The 17,029-nt window shown below is 38.6% G+C and overlaps 1 protein-coding gene across 6 annotated transcripts in view; it reads left to right on the top strand.

Moving 5' to 3' along the window:
* atp2b3b (ATPase plasma membrane Ca2+ transporting 3b) overlaps positions 1-17,029 on the top strand; it is a 608,455-nt gene that overhangs the window by 449,027 nt on the left and 142,399 nt on the right. For all 6 annotated transcript variants that reach the window (XM_028813571.2, XM_051933859.1, XM_051933861.1 and 3 more), the window contains 2 exons: positions 1,721-1,963; positions 8,273-8,514. In XM_028813571.2, coding sequence (XP_028669404.2) covers positions 1,721-1,963; positions 8,273-8,514 — 485 coding nt within the window. The remainder of the gene's footprint in view (positions 1-1,720; positions 1,964-8,272; positions 8,515-17,029) is intronic.

The following is a 17,029-nucleotide window of genomic DNA, read 5'->3' as shown; positions in this document are numbered from 1 at the left end:
CTGACATGAACTGTCAGCTGTGGGACCTTATATAGACAAGTGTGTGCCTTTCCAAATCATGTCCAATCAACTGAATTTACCACAGGTGGATTCCAATTAAACTGCAGAAACATCTCAAGGATGATCAGGGGAAACAGGATGCACCTGAGCTCAATTTTGAGCTTCATGGCAAAGGCTGTGAATACTTATGTACATGTGTTTTCTCAATTTTTTTATTTTTAATAAATTTACAAAAATCTCAAGTAAACTTTTTTCACGTTGTCATTATGGGGTGTTGTGTATAGAATTCTGAGGGAAAAAAAAAGAATTTAATCCATTTTGGAATAAGGCTGTAACATAACAAAATGTGGAAAAAGTGATGCGCTGTGAATACTTTCCGGATGCACTATATATAAATATATATATATATATTATATATATTTGCCATGTCCAGTTGCCTTGCAGAAAAACATAGGCCAAACTTAGCCCAGGGTCACCTATACAGTAGGTCTTTTATAACTTATTAAAATGGTAGATAATTATATTTAAAAGTGGTAATTTCATTATTTTAAAACATTTACTTCAAAGGAATTGGTGCATTGTGGACATCCCTTTATTTAGAATTTTTTGACATTTTTGCTTCTGGGTTCAATGTAGAGTAAACCTAACCTCACCTCACCTAACCTAAACCTAAAGATAGTGGGAAGCTCTGTTAAATAAAGACCAGTCCCAGAGTATTGTTTAGAGAGCATGTTCACTGCGCAAGATTTTTGCCTGAAAGTAAAGCCCCAAAAATTAACCCCAATATTCATTGGTCAATATACAATCACAAACATAGTTGGTCTTTTTGCTCATGATTGGCTTTGTGCATTTTAAGGTTCATCCATGCATGTAGATCCAGTTCAGTCCAGTCTCTTTTTAAGAATTCCTTCTCCAACACCCAAGAGTATGGTATCCAAAAAATCTGAGATTCTTGCCAATGACGTTTATTCCACTGGTGGGCATATGCTCTGTCATGGTTTTGTGGTTTTGAATGTTTCTGAAGAAATCCCATGCATTATAGTTTACTTTGGATTTTGTTTTAATTTATGAAAAAAGGGACATCCTTAGTTTGCTAATCTCCACTTCTTATCGTCTGACCTTATCTTCTGACTGACTACTATTTTAGCTTACCATTATATCTCTACTTCTCAACTTGATTCTCTGTTTCCATCAGTTTTATGTAAGGATCAACATGACCACAGCAAGATAGGCTTGGGCATGCAACAACCCTGTACCAGAATTAGAAAATTAATTAATTACTTAAATTATTAAATTAGTTTGCATTTTTGAAATATTCATATATTCAGCATTTTTGTCTAGTTCACTGTGAAAAAATATGGAGTAATGTGGAAACTCTTAAGCTTAACAATTTAAAGATTTGTGCCATCAGCGAGAAAAAGAAAATCTATGAAGCTTTAACATTAGACATAATAGCGAAGAGCATCCCAGACATTTGTAGGACTGTGGTCACACTATGACCTATTAAAGTTTGATATTAAGTTGTACCATCTTCTGCAAAGATAGCAGAGTTTTGTTCCATATTTAAATGTGTATAAAATGTAAATCCTAAAAAAAACTTTCTCAGTAACCCTGTATTTCCTATCTAAAATTAATATTTCTGACAAGATCAACAGCTTGGTCTGTTGTAGCAACTAAATTTAAATTATTGGTACTAATTTATAATCCTTTTTTTTCATAGAAAATGATGAAAGATAACAACCTGGTGAGGCACCTGGATGCTTGTGAAACTATGGGCAACGCCACTGCAATCTGTTCTGACAAGACTGGCACTCTCACCACCAATCGCATGACTGTAGTGCAGTCCTATATTGGAGACACACGCCATAAAGAGGTGCCAGATCCGAATGCCCTGAATCCCAAAACCCTGGAACTCCTTATTGGCGCCATTGCTCTGAACAGTGCATACACTACTAAGATACTGGTAAGTCTGTGTGAATAGCTAGAAGCAGGACCATGTACTATGAGTCTTATTGAGACTTTTATGGAATAAGAACTAAAGTGTTATGAGATGTATGTGTTATTTTTTAAAATATAATTGTGTATTGTATTTGAGATCCTGAGGTGGTTTATGATGTGGTGAGAGTGGCAACACGCTGTATCAGTGTATGCTCCCAACCCCAACAACCCCACCTCTATATTTACATTTTCGTGATGGTTATTTGTACACACATCATGGTAACACCATTGCAGTGATGCAGGTTTAGAATGCCATGGACAAAGTGAGAGGCACTGAATAGTTTATGGTGCTGCATTCATGACTTAGAGTAAGGGAGAATATAAATGAATGGATAGATTTATCTCTATGATTTTGCAGTAATAGGTAATTAAACTTTTACTGAAAGGACAATGACATTTGGACATTAACCCTTTTAGTAGCTAATATTTTAACTGAAATACCAAATTAACAGTACAGTATTTAAATAACAGACAGTAACAATGTAATTTTTGTACTTATCTAGGTGACAGTTTTTTATGGTAACTAAGGTGTAAAATCTATAATGGCAGATGAAATTAGATATCCATACTTAATGAAGACTGTAGAGAAATAACAATATTCTCAAGCTCAATGAAATTGATTTCAGTTTGTCTTGGTATCACTGGATACTAGGCAGGAAACAACCTTGAACAGGGTGCCAACCAATTAAAGTGTAGAGAAATAATGAATTTATATATGTCCATAAGGAACAGCAGGTAGCTAATATCAGCATAGATGGACTACTGCACAGAAATAGAAGAGCACAGTCATGGGGCATGTTATATATCGTTAGAAACATCTCAGTCTCAGCTATAAAATGGCATAAATTTACAATGGCATGAGCCAGAGCAACTTGACCGGAACCGCCAGATCACTCATGCAAAGTGGACATACCCCCTGTTATTAAACAGCAAATATCTTGCTATTGCTTCATCCCACAGTGATGGGCTTGGGCTAGTTTTATTCAGCAGCTATCCAATGGTGTGGGTTTTGCAATGGTATGACCCACTCAACAAACACCAGCCCCCCCACAGCCAAAAATCACTAGGTGGTTCAGTCCAATAATGGCAGATGTGTATACTGTATGGAATATGTTGTTTTCTCGAGACTGCTTCACCGCAGATACACATGTAATGGCTCATCAGGACAACCTGCTGTAAGTACTTATACATTACATGTAAGGTTTTGCTGTTGCTTTGAGGAGTTATATGCAAGAGCATGAGAAAATGCAGGCACGAACAATGCAATTTTTTCCAGTTTCTAGCACGTGGTTGCTGTTTTCCTGTTCATAGTCAGGTTTAGTTGGTTGAAATTTACTGCTCGAGACTTTTTAATTGATGTATAACGCTTGGATATTCCTTATACAGCATAATTACTAGGCTCATTTTAATTTTTTGATGAAGTTGTTATGATGTGGCACATATATGATTTTATGCCAGATTAAAAGTCAACTGTACATACTGTAACAGTGTGATCACTATGAGTGTGTAGTAGACACTGTGGTGTGGTATAGTTTGTCTGTGTGATGCGACAAACTTTTTTTTGTAATATTTTTTTAACCTATGTGGGCCCAGTACTGGGCCACTTAGGGTTTTAAGAGGTTTTTAAGGACACTTAGGAATGTACGTGGTGAAATTTCTGGTCATTCTTTTCTGGTCCCTGGATTTTCCCAGAATACTGTATTTATCCCTTGATTTAGATGAGATAGGGAGGGTTGGGCTCTTTTCTATCTTATGGTTTTTTATCATTTATCTCCTTTTGTTATGTCTTTATTGAGTAAAAACTTGACCACAAGAAAGGTTCACAGTTTAACTAACATTGCTTAAAAATTTAATTTTTGATATTTAAATGTAATGTGTAGTCTTCAGAATAGTAATTGTTAATGAAATGTACAACCAAAGTAGCAATTAAAATAAAGAGCATTTCTTTATAAAGGATTGTTTTTCTTTTTATGTGTGTGTGTTTTTTTAATGATTTTTTTATAAATATACATCAATTTAAAGTGCAACTCTGTTTTTTATTGTGAGTTCAACTCTACTGAATATTATAGAATTATAAGCAGGGCAATTGTGTTATTTTTGTAACATGCATAAATGTATCTTACCTTACCTGACTTTACCTTTCATAATTTACTTTTGAAGCCTTAAGAGTTTTAAATGTTTGCACAGGGAGTGAGTAAATATACAGTATTCTGGCAGTATAGTTTGCCAATGCAGTATCAGTTATTAATTATATATTTATGTATAAAAATTAAACAATAACTATTGTGAGCGGCACCATTCTTGTTGGTCCAGGAGATAAGGTTTGAATGTCACAGAAGTTAGTATCAACGTGGAGTGTGCAGTTTGACAATTTTTCTTTGTTGTATTCATCCCAAAAATGTGAATGTTAGGTTAATTGGCAAATAAATGACTGTCCCATTTATTGTGTCCATACCTGGTTCTTCGATTGTACCTATGTGTTGCCAGGATAATGAATGCAATTTTATGATCTGCATTTCTTTAAACAGTCCAATAATCAAAATCCTTCAAACAATGAGCAATAACAATAAAAATACAATAATCCAATCAAATAGCACAATAATCTCACACTCCACTAAACAGCAGGAATGATTCTCATTTGAACTGCCTGTCCCCACCTTCTTTATAGGGCTGGGGACAGTTCTTAAATGAAATGTCAATGTCAGTTTATTTATATAGCACATTTTAAACAAATAGGAATGCTGTGGTCAAAGTGCTTTACAATAAAAGAAAACACATACAATTAACATAAATAACATAAATAGAAATAAAATAAATGAACATAAATAAAATAAATAATAAATAGAAGTAAGATTGCATAATCATAATGAGGAAACCATCAGGATTACTGAAGGTCATGAAAAACAAATGAATAGAAATGAGTCTTGGGGTTCCACCCACAAAGAACAGGGAACATATTCACATTTAAAGAGATACTATGTAATTATAAACATAGTCATAAGCAGAAATACATATAAAAACAAAACACATAACTAAAAAACAAAAAAACAACAATAAAGTACATAAACACACGTAATACCATAATACCGGTAATTCCTAGGAGACATAGTTTTCTACAACACCATTTTGAAACAGTTGCTGGTTTGTCCAAGTTAGTGTGGATTCAACTTAAAAAGTTTCTAGCATTATTTTTTGTGTATCATTTTAATCCTTTGCTACGATATCTGTTCTGGTTTTTTAACCACTTCTTTCATCTTATGTTTTGGTTAAGTTTAGGTGTATTTACGGGTTTTTGAGTCTCTTGCTATGCCTCCTAAATTCAATTTTGTTATTTTCATTGTGCTTATTTTCTAGATTTTCTTTCGCCCAGTAGTTGACCTTGGCTACTTTTTCCTTTCTCATGATTCAATTTTCTTTGAAAACTGCTGCCACACTGTGCATTCAGTATATGCAGCAGTGAATGCAAACTAAGAATCAAACCTGGTTAGGGTGACTCATTTGCGGACACTCACAGATGAATAATATGCATTTACTCTTTAACTATAATCACTTTTGTTCTAGCAAGCAGGCTTTCAAACAATGAAAAGAGTTAATGTTTATTTATATAATACCTGTATTGTAGTGACTGCATCATAAAGTCCTTTCTTTATCAATAAATACATGTCAGCCTGTGCCTCTCCCTGATTCTACAGCATATTTTCATATCATATCATATCATCATAATTTTCATGTATGTATGCAGGTCTTTTGTCAATAAGAAAACTGAACTTCACAGTCTTGTCAGCTTTTGAAGGAGTTCTTACATGTTATTCTGGAGAGATCCAATAACTTTTTGAACAGATTAAAAAAAAACTTCCCAAGATGCCTGGCTGCCAGTAAATTTAATTGTAGTTGAAAAATGATAGATGTTTTTTTTCATGTATGTCAAGGCACTCTTCACACTTCACTTATACATTGTACCAGACAGCCAGGGCCCTTACCTGTTTTATGGAAGGACTGGGGGAGAGGACATGAACAGAGCATTATCTCACCCACAGCGCTAATGGCAGCACCCCTGAGTTGCAGTGGTGCCTCAGATTCCCACAGGGCTTTATGGCAGTTGGAAGTTGGTACAGCCCTGTTGGGTTCCATAGGTGCTTCTGAGACTGTGGAGCCCTACTTTGTGCTTCTGGACCATGCTAACGGGCCATTGGAAGTACTCCCGGGTGTAGGGTAAAAGAAGCCCATTACCACTGCTCCAAGAGCCAGAGTTGGAAGGGAGAAAGAAGACAAAGCTTGCCAGAGGAGGAGTGGAGGCAGAAAAGGAGAGAGAAAGGCAAAGACAAGAAGACAAAGTGCCGTGAGCCGTTTTATTCTTGTGCTTTGTCCTATGACTGTTTCTGTGGGAAACAAGGGAAGCTTTTCCTATTGAATAAAGCCTGTGTTGTGCTTGTGGAACTTGCGTCCACGTCTATCTGTGTCGGGTTTGGGGCACAGGTTACAACACACAGTTGTAATAAATAAAATTTTATAATTTATTACTTACAGGTGTTTCTACATTGCTAACAGCACATGTCTAACAGCTATCCCCATATAAGTGTATAGAAGAAGTATGATGTTGATTGAATGACTCATCTGCCCACACATTCTGTGGCTCTAAAGTTAAAACAGGCAGGTGGCTACAAACACAACTGGATTGTGTGTTAAAGCTCTTTTATAATGAGAAAACAGCCTAAATAATTCTTTTGTTTAAAAATGTTACAGTTTCACAGAACTAATTTGGCATATTTAGCTGTAAATTAATTGTTACTTTATTTTTGAAGCCTTATGGGTTTTTTTATTTCTGTTCTTCCTCATGTTTTTCCATGTAAGCAAAGTTGTAAATCATTCTTATTTGACAGTTTTTCATTTTAGTGGGACCATTGGATATTATTGTAAAAAATTATACAATGAGATTCATTAAACATACATATATATTCTGAAGTAGCAATGCCTGGCCTTTGATTATACATACAGTTTATAGCAAGGGTGTTAAATAAAGAGTAATGGGGTTATGGTTACTTATAGTATTTGACAAAAGTAAAAGCAGAGAAAACATTATTTTTTTTACTTCTTCAAAACAATATTAATATCAGTTGTGGTCATTTCATGGCCATTGTTAAGTTGTTTTTATCATTCTGTATTTGGTGTTTGGAAGCATATTCTAGTACTTTTGACATTAAAAAAATCTAAGTGATTTTTTTTTGTAAAAACATACTTACATTTTGCAGCTTATTGTTCTGCAACTTATGACCACAACATAAATTATTATTCAGATGTAAAAATTCTGTAAGGGAAATGTCTGCTCTTTACTTGGACATACAGAACAATGAAGTACTGGTATTAAACTGAAGTGTCTGGAAAAGATCAGTGTATCAAGTGCAGAATGTATTGAACATGCAGTTTCTTTTAAAGAGTGTAGTGATTTAAAGATTTAACTTATGGAGTTTAAATTTGTTTATGGGCTATTAACACTTTGATAGCTAATTTAGTCCATGTTTTTTATTTGCTGTCACACTTAGGAGGGTCTCCTTTTTTATTTGGAATGATTTTGTGAAATGTTTCATTTGAGTTTGGGGAAATTTCTGCAAAACAAATCATGCAAAACACTTAATGTGAACTAAAAACAGTTTTAACAAAACATAATATAAAGTCAAATTTTCTAATAATGTATTATGTACTATTTATTAATTTCAATGTGGTGATTTACTTTTTATAAAGTATTTATTGTTTATGTATTTCTAGAATAATAGATTTTACTACGAAATATATGGTTTTGATCTGTTTAGTTCCTCAAAGACTTGATTGAATGAAGTCTTATGTCACTCTCTTCTCAGCAGTAGACCTTCATTTTGTTAAAACATTGCCTAGTATATCTTTGCCTTTGACATGCAAAATAAAACATGAAAAAATTCTAAATATTTCTTTCACTATTTTCCTTTTAAAAGTGGTAATTTGGTAATGTAGATCTCATCTCAGTTTCATTAAGTAATATAAGATTATATATATATATATATATTGTTTTTAAATACATTTATCACTTGCCTGTATTCTGTGGGGTCCTAGAGGAGTTATTTTCTACTCTTAATGCAACTTCAACTTAGTAATTTTGATACAATGGAAAAAAGCTACTTCAATCATGTGTCACCCACTTTACTTTTAGATGCTCCTTTACTTTAAACAAAGAGGTACAATAATGCATATAAATTATTTATTCATAATTGTGCATATTAATCTTTACTTTTTTTTCTTTTAGCCTCCTGATAAGGAAGGTGGGCTTCCAAAACAAGTGGGAAACAAAACTGAGTGTGCATTGTTGGGATTTGTGCTGGACTTGAAGAGGGACTACCAGCCAATCAGAGAGCAGATTCCAGAAGAAAAGCTATACAAGGTTTACACCTTTAATTCTGTGCGCAAGTCAATGAGTACAGTCATCCGCATGCCTGATGGAGGCTTCCGTCTCTACAGCAAAGGGGCTTCAGAAATTCTTCTTAAAAAGTAAGTGGTGCTTCCTTTAACCTTCACCTGTTTTTGAAGTGAAAGCTATGTATGACTAGGTCTGGACAGTTGTTCATGTGACAGTGGTTGAATGAATATGGTTAAATGAATTTGAGTAAGACAATCATTTATTAATTCAGAATATCAATGAAGTCCTGAATATAGATCAGAGTCTCTATTTTCAAATATTAATTTACTCCTAACTAACTCCTCATTGAATTCAAGGACACTGTGATCTTGGTATATGCATGAAGGTAATTAGCAGCCACTGTAATAGTTCCTTCAGTAAGTTCCTGTAAATTGTTGCAGTGGGTATACTTTAGATGCAACCAAGTTGACAGGTTACAGAACACCTTTCCAATGGAAACCTTCAAGAGGAATAAGCAGAAGGAGGTACATATTGTTTGCCAAGATAAACCTTCTACAGTAATTTGTGGTGATAAAGACTGCTATGGAATAAGGGGTCAGTCTATGTGATCAGTGTCCTGGACGTAAACCTACAGAGGGCACCAGACTGAGAGGTTTCCTTTTTGACTGGCAGCTGAGTGCCTGTAATTGTGACAGAAAAAGAGAGAGACCTTAGAGGGATGATAGAAATCCACATTAGTTCTATTAGGCTAGGTTTTAAGGGCTGCTATGGACTCACGGGTTCTGGAGCAGCAGGGCTCAATAAAACCTAAGTAATCCTGTTGGAGAGCAGACCTGTATTTAAACCAAGGCCACCCTTTGCCAAGAGTTGTTTAAGTGTCAAGTAAAGACATCATCTTTTTCATGTTCATCATTAGAGAAAAGATGGAATCAAGGTAAAGAAAAAGACAGACACAGACGAGAGACTATAATAGAGAGAAATATGAAGTACTTAGCAGATGCTCAAGTGTCTGATATACCTCTCCAGGTAGATAGAGTTGTGTGTGGTATTAATTTATAAAATACAAGGATTTCATTAAAATAATTCAGATACTACACCAGTTTTTCCAAACCTATGGTAATTTTCAAATTTGTGTGTGTGTGTGTGTGTGAAACTCTCCTGATATTATTAAAAAGTAAATCAAATGAAAATAAAGCACAAGTTTATAAAAACACCTAGTTTTCTTGAGGAAGGATGTGTAGTAATAATATTAAGCATTTTTACATATTGTTGCAATATACTTGCAAATATTAAATTTTAAGTTTTTAAAGTGAATATGCTGACTAGATAATGTAGACAACAGAAGCCTCAAAAAGTGGAATTCCATTTGAATCTTTATGAACAAGGAGCAAAGACTATGAAGTGTAGTTGAATTTATGATTTAAAGTTCTTACAGACCCAACTATTTGTAACATTAATGTACTAAGGAGGAGAGCTAGATGTATTACAAGATGTTACAAGATGTAACTTCTGAGTAAAGATGGCTCAAGTTGAATCTTTCGCTTTTAAAAACAGATTACAATAACATATGATGAAGAAGTATAAAAAAGGAAATAAGTAAAGCTGATGCTAACTCTTACCTTAAAATCAGGTTTTCAAGAACAATGCAGAGGCACAGATTTTCGTTGGGTATAAAAGCCAGTAGAAGTATGACAACAAAAACGATCATCTATTATAGTGCTAAACATTGCGATTCATGATGTTTGTTTAGCAACCTTCATTTCAATATGCCTACTTTCCAAAGTCGATTGCACTCATGTGGTTTCAGCTCTTTTTCATTAGTCACAAGTGTTTGAACAAGAGAATGAAATGTGCTTGTGCAGTTATTAAAAAAAATGTTGCACTGTTGTAAACTTTGAGTATGTGTGTCACATTTTAAAAGAACGTTAAATTTTAAATTAAGACCAATAAACTACATTTTCAGATTAATATATTTTGTTGTATGACATTGACCTAACTTAAAATATACAATGGATATAAGCAAAATCACAAAATGAAAAATAAAGAAGCAAAAAGTAAGCAAAACAAAGTTTAAGACAACTGTAAGGTTCATATATACTGTGTATGTGTGTGTATATATATATATATATATATATATATATATATATATATATATATATATTGTGATGGATTGCCGGCATCATATTCTGGCCCTCACCCCCAGGCCGCCAGGAGGAGCTCTCCCAACAGTATGGACGTGCCCCGAATTCCGGCAGGGCCTCATGGACTATGTAGTTTTTATACACAGCCCTGCTGGATACCTTGGGGACCACTGGGAGTCGCTGTCGGGAGGCACGTGGACTCGTATGTGCCCTATAACCTGGAAGTACGTCCTGGTCATGTGAACAGGAGAGATGACGTACTTCCAGGTTGAAGAAAAGGACTTCTACCCTGACCCGGAAGGAATAAGGACTTGTGGGTAATGGAACAGGAACACCTCCGGGTCAGGGAGTATAAAGAACTCTGGGAAAGCCCAGTACACTGAGCTGAGCTGGGAGGTAGGGTGGCGAAGTGTCTGGGAGTGGAGGAATTGTATTTGATTAGTGATTGGTTTATATGAGTAGTGTGGAGTGGAGGGTGCTTTGTGCACTGTATAATAAGAAAATAAAAGAGTCTTGGACTTTTACCTGGTGTTTGGAGTGGTACCTGAGGGTTCAAGAGGTGGATCGATACCTCTACTGCTACACTGGCATAGTCGGCAGGATTCTCTGGCCGTCTGTTGGCAGGGGATCTGTAATTCAATAAAATATTGTGTATGAAGACGACCCTAAGAAGGTCCCGCTTCAACGCACGGAGGTGAAAACACTACCCACTACGGAGAGCGCTGCAATGGTGATGAGTCTCGTCTCGTACTGGTTCAAGATGGGGAAAAAGTCCAGGAGGAAGAATGGGTGAGCCCAGATGATACAGAACCTCGCAGAAATATGGCCACCGGAGGACGCCGCGACGCTGTGGTCTTACCTGACGGGTCCTGCGGAAACCAGAGCCGAGATCGACATAGTAAGAGAATGGGGGCTAAGGCGCCAAAAGAGCAGTGAACAGATGACTGTACTGGAGCCTGAAACAACCCATCGTTTGTCGGAGGTATGTGTCGCGACAAAACCCGAGGCGCAAGGAACTGTGTTTTCTTCTTTTACAGAAGCCGAGCGATTCGGGTTACCATATGAGAAAGACACGTGCCTCATACCTTGGCAAGATGGCCGCGAAGACGAGGAGTCTATGGAATTACAGCTGGGGAGCCTATTCATTGACGACGATCACATGGACTATCCTGGTGCAGGCTGGGTAAAACGTCATCAAAATACAAAGTCACCTGACCAGGAAAGGACCTGTTTATTCGCCGACACACGTCGCGTGACCTCGCGCAGTGGATGCCGGGAAGGAGAAGGTCAATTGCGATCCGTCGGTGAGGTTGTCTTCTCCCGGAAGAATCCGAACTCCTTGAAGGGGAAGGGGGAGGTGAGCAAAGCATCGCCGAACTTAATTAAAGAGAAAGAGGGGCAGGATGTGACTGAAGGGTTTGCTGTTAAAGAAAAAAAGGCAGATCTCAGTCGGCTCGGAGCAGCCAGCCATCCCTCTAAAGACTCCAACTCCCAAGAGCCTTTGCACGACTCAGCCGAACACATGCCCAGAGGGGACGTGCTCATTGGCTCCCGGCCGGTAGGTAAGGCGAAGGCGGAAGCAGACTTACCTCCGGCCGAATTAAATAACATTTTGGACATGCGGGATCTCGAGAAGTTGCTCGAGCCCGTGAATCGTTTCTTGCAGGGATTACAGGAACTGAAGGAACGCGTGGAGGAGCTGGGAGCTACAGCCGAGGCGCCGCTGAAAGGACTAATAGAATTCCTATGGCGACTGTGTCGAGAAGCTCCGCTGATGATCGATGCGGGAATACAGGTGAGTTTGTCCCGTATTGTACATTATAAAGGGACTCAGTGTGATCCAGCCCCGCGGTTAATAAGTAGCGGGTGCCAAAGCGCTGTGTGTCTGACAGTGGATTGTGGCACGATAACCGAGTGGTCGGGGGGAGGAATGAACGAGCCGGTGCAAGCGTATGACGCGGCCTCCCGGAGCGAATCGAACCTCCAGACCCTGGCCTGTGTGTTGAGCAAGGTGTCGCTGGTAACCGGAGGGGCGGGGGAAGTGCCGATCGCACCGGTTGAGTTGGAAAGTGCTGTTACCCGGAGCAATGCGGTGCTGATGACGCCGCCTCCTAAGAAGCATAAGTCAAAGGGCGTGCAGACAGCAAAGGGGCTCTCTTTTTCCAGTAGAGAGTCCCCAGCTGTGCCCAAGCCCCAGAATAAGCAGGAGATCCCCAAAGTAAAACGTGGGTCTCCTGACAGGATGGAGAAACGGGCTGAGAGCAGCAAGGCGGGAGTAAAACCTCCCTTGGTGGAGGAAAGGGTGGAGTTGACAGAATTCCCGAGATGTTTCCAGTCTCGGGGAGAAAGACAACCGGGAGGACGACGGCGGTGTTACAACTGTCATCTGCCGGGCCATGTTTGGCGAAGTTGTCCTTGGAGGACAGGGGAACAGAGGAACAACCGCTACACCGTTCCCCCTAGGTTCTCTGGGGGACCTAGACAACTGGAGGAGGGCGTCCCTCGCGGGGCTGGACGCTCCGCCCCAGTTGTCGTCGCTAAGGTGGAGGAATTGTGATGGATTGCCGGCTTCATATTCCGGCCCTCACCCCCAGGCTGCCAGGAGGAGCTCTCCCAACAGCATGGACGTGCCCCGAATTCCAGCAGGGCCTCATGGACTATGTAGTTTTTATACACAGCCCTGCTGGATACCTTGGGGACCACTGGGAGTCGCTGTCGGGAGGCCCGTGGACTCATATGTGCCCTATAACCTGGAAGTACGTCCTGGTCACGTGAACAGGAGAGATGACGTACTTCCAGGTTGAAGAAAAGGACTTCTACCCTGACCCGGAAGGAATAAGGACTTGTGGGTAATGGAACAGGAACACCTCCGGGTCTGGGAGTATAAAGAACTCTGGGACAGCCTAGTACACTGAGCTGAGCTGGGAGGTAGGGTGGTGAAGTGTCTGGGAGTGGAGGAATTGTATTTGATTAGTGATTGGTTTATATGAGTAGTGTGGAGTGGAGGGTGCTTTGTGCACTATATAATAAGAAAATAAAAGAGTCTTGGACTTTTACCTGGTGTTTGGAGTGGTACCTGAGGGTTCAAGAGATGGATCGATACCTCTACTGCTACAATATATATATGTTTGTATGCAATCCCACAAGAGTTTAGAAACTCGCTCACACCAGCCATAATTCTTTTCAAAGGTAAAGTGCAGGTTAATTTGTTTTATGTATTTTTACTTTATATTTTGTATTAATCATTTTTATATGAATAGTTTTGGGTTGTGGAACAAATCATCTGAGTTTCCATTATTTCTTATGGGGAAATTCACTTTGATATACGAGTGCTTTGGACTACAACCATGTTTCCAGAATGAATTATGCTCGCAAACTGAGGTTTCACTGTACATTGCATAACTCATCAGACTTTGCTATTGCTTATGCCTCCTAAAGATTTGTTATTTAATGTCAGTGAACCAGTATGTGTATTAATGCAGAATTAGTCATTGAATTGCACAGATTGACCTGTAAATGTTCAAATTAGTTGTAACTGGAAGAATCATCATATTCACTCTGGCACCATCTAAATATATATACAATGTACAAATGTAATTTTAGCTGTTACACTAATAAACAATACTTTGGCTAAAACATAAACAGTGAAAGATTCAGGTTTAGTGTTTGCTGATTTGTTTTCAGAAGTTTAGAATGCTGTTTCAGTAACACCTCCCATTGTGTGACTGTGAGATTCTGAGCCTTGGTTAACACATTGTATGTTTTGTGATTGGAGAGAATTGCTTTGAACTTCATAACATTAATGAATGTCTGACTGATTTCGAAATTTTACTAAATAGTAAAGTAAGGTTGGCTTCCTGTCCAGAGTTGGGCTCTGTTTTATGCTCAGGGCAGGCAGGATAAGCACTGACTCCCAGTGACCCTCTGTATTAACATGGTATTTCCCTCTACTTACCCTTTACCTAGGGGTAAGTGTACTCATCACATTCATTACCGGGTTGTTCTGCTGTTACACCTTAAGATTAACACATGCGTACAGAAACATACGCATACACACAGAAACTCAACAGTGCCCTAATGAATGACAAACACACAGCTGGTTAATCTCTTGCACTTTAAACCACACAATGTGCCTTATGAATAACACAACTTGTCCCTCTCCTAGGACTTCACGTGACTTACATATATACAGACCCTAACCACAACAGTGCCCCATGAATGATACACACACACAGCTGGTTAACCTCTAGCACTTTAAACCACACAAGTGCCTTATGAATAACACAGCCTGTCTTACTTATTATCGACATGAACAACATATGATGTTTTAAAGATATCTCAGACCTAAATATTACTTTTGGTCTACAAGAATACATTTAAACATGCAAAGGCTCAGCACTCTTGACTATAGGCCATTTATCAGCCAAGAGTGCCTTACTTTACGTACTGTTCCCTACTTTTGGGTGGAGTTCTCACCCTCAGCCCTTAATAAACCTCACAGCACAGAGGTAATGGCAAATCTCCAGCTGCAACAGGTGCTCAAAGAAATCTACTTTATTACTTCAATCACTCTATACATTAAGACAAAGCATAGAAAGTTAAAAGCAGCATGGTATTTATTACAGGAATAATAATACCAGTAGCATAAAGAATAATAGAAAATAGGACTGATAGTAAAGTCTGTATATATATCTATACTAATAAAAGGCAAAGCCCTCACTGACTGACTGACTGACTGACTGACTGACTGACTGACTGACTCACTCACTCACTCACTCACTCACTCACTCACTCACTCACTCACTCACTCACTCACTCACTCACTCACTCACTCATCACTAATTCTCCAACTTCCCGTGTAGGTAGAAGGCTGAAATTTGGCAGGCTCATTCCTTACAGCTTACTTACAAAAGTTAGGCAGGTTTCATTTCGAAATTCTACGCGTAATGGTCATAACTGGAACCTCTTTTTTGTCCATATACTGTAATGGAAGGCAGCAAGATGGCCGTAGGAGACGGAGTTGCGTGTCGCGTCATCACACCTCCCACGTAATCACGTGAACTGACTGTGAACTCAGTACGTAGAAAAGAAGGAGGAACCCCAAAGAGCACTGAAGAAAACATTCATTACACAATTGACAAGGCAGCGAAACAATAAGAAGCGAGTGAGTGACACATACAAGCATCTTCATAAGACACGAGGTATAAAAAAGCACGGTGTAAACCGTAAGTTTAAATTACCTTTATACAAACGCTCCCGCTGCCGTTTGCAATGTCATATTCATGAGATACAAGTTTAATGAGAAGACACGAGGTATAAACGAGAGTTTGGATCACTTTGTAACAGAGTTAAAATTGCTGTAGCGAGAAACTTTTAACTGCAGGGTCTTAGCTAACATTAAATAAACCCGTGGACATCGCAACATCACACAAGAGAGCGGCTCACGTGAAGTGACTGAATGCAGCAGGAGTGATCACTTCGATGAATCAAACCTGTTCAAAAAACACATTACACAATTGATAAGGTAGGAAAAGAATATGACACAAAGCACGGTATAAACCGTAACTTTAAATTAAGTTTATAGAAACGCTCCCGCTGCCGTTTGCAATACCATATTTGCCCCTGCGAAGCGCGGGGATTTTGCTATATATATTAAACTATTTCAACCATTCTATGATCTGCTTCTCGCAACTAAAAGAGGGCACCGTGGCAGAAGTTAGCCGACTTGCTGACCAACCACAAGCGTTACCTGGTAGGTAGCCACCCATACAATCAGATTGCGAATCAGACTACGAATGCCTGCAATGTAATTACCCCGATCTACATGCTGTCAAATGAACGAACCACACGCCGTGGCACAACATTAGGGGCTTCGCCTCTAGCGCTGACGTCCGAGGTTCGATTCCCGTAAGGGAGTGCAGTGAGTGTGTACGCCCGATGAGCCCACAATTACGGCGAAACACGTGTCGCGTATTATGCATCTTCAAAGCACGGTGTAAACCGTAAGTTTAAATTGAGTTTATAGAAACGCTCCCGCTGCCGTTTGCAATACCATATTCGCGAGATACAAGTTTAATGTGAAGACACGAGGTATAAACGAGACTTTGGATGACTTTGTAACAGAGTTAAAATTGCTGGAGCGAGAAACTTTTAACTGCCGGGTCATGTCGCGTGTTCTCGGGTAGGTACACCAAAAAATGTATACATTTATGCATGTAATAGGCAAACAAAAAATGTACTACCCGAAAGCACTGCAGTAGTACTCAATGTATCTTTACTTCTTAAATGTTAATGTTTTACTGTTTAATAATTTATACGCTTCTTATATGTTGTTCAAATTCTTTTATCAAAATACCAGTAACAGCGCACTGCACGATAACGTTGAGTGAATACACTTGACATGAGCATTCATGTTAATTATCCTTTTTCTCTGTACGTTTACCATTCGTTTGCTCAGAGGTTGATGTGCTTGCTGCTTAATGAGCAGCTCTTCACCCTAGCGTCC

The sequence above is a fragment of the Erpetoichthys calabaricus genome, chromosome 11 (assembly GCF_900747795.2).
Source record: "Erpetoichthys calabaricus chromosome 11, fErpCal1.3, whole genome shotgun sequence".
Taxonomy (NCBI): domain Eukaryota; kingdom Metazoa; phylum Chordata; class Cladistia; order Polypteriformes; family Polypteridae; genus Erpetoichthys; species Erpetoichthys calabaricus.
The sequence above is the reverse complement of the archived record's forward strand: the minus strand, read 5'-3'. Positions and strand labels throughout refer to the sequence as shown.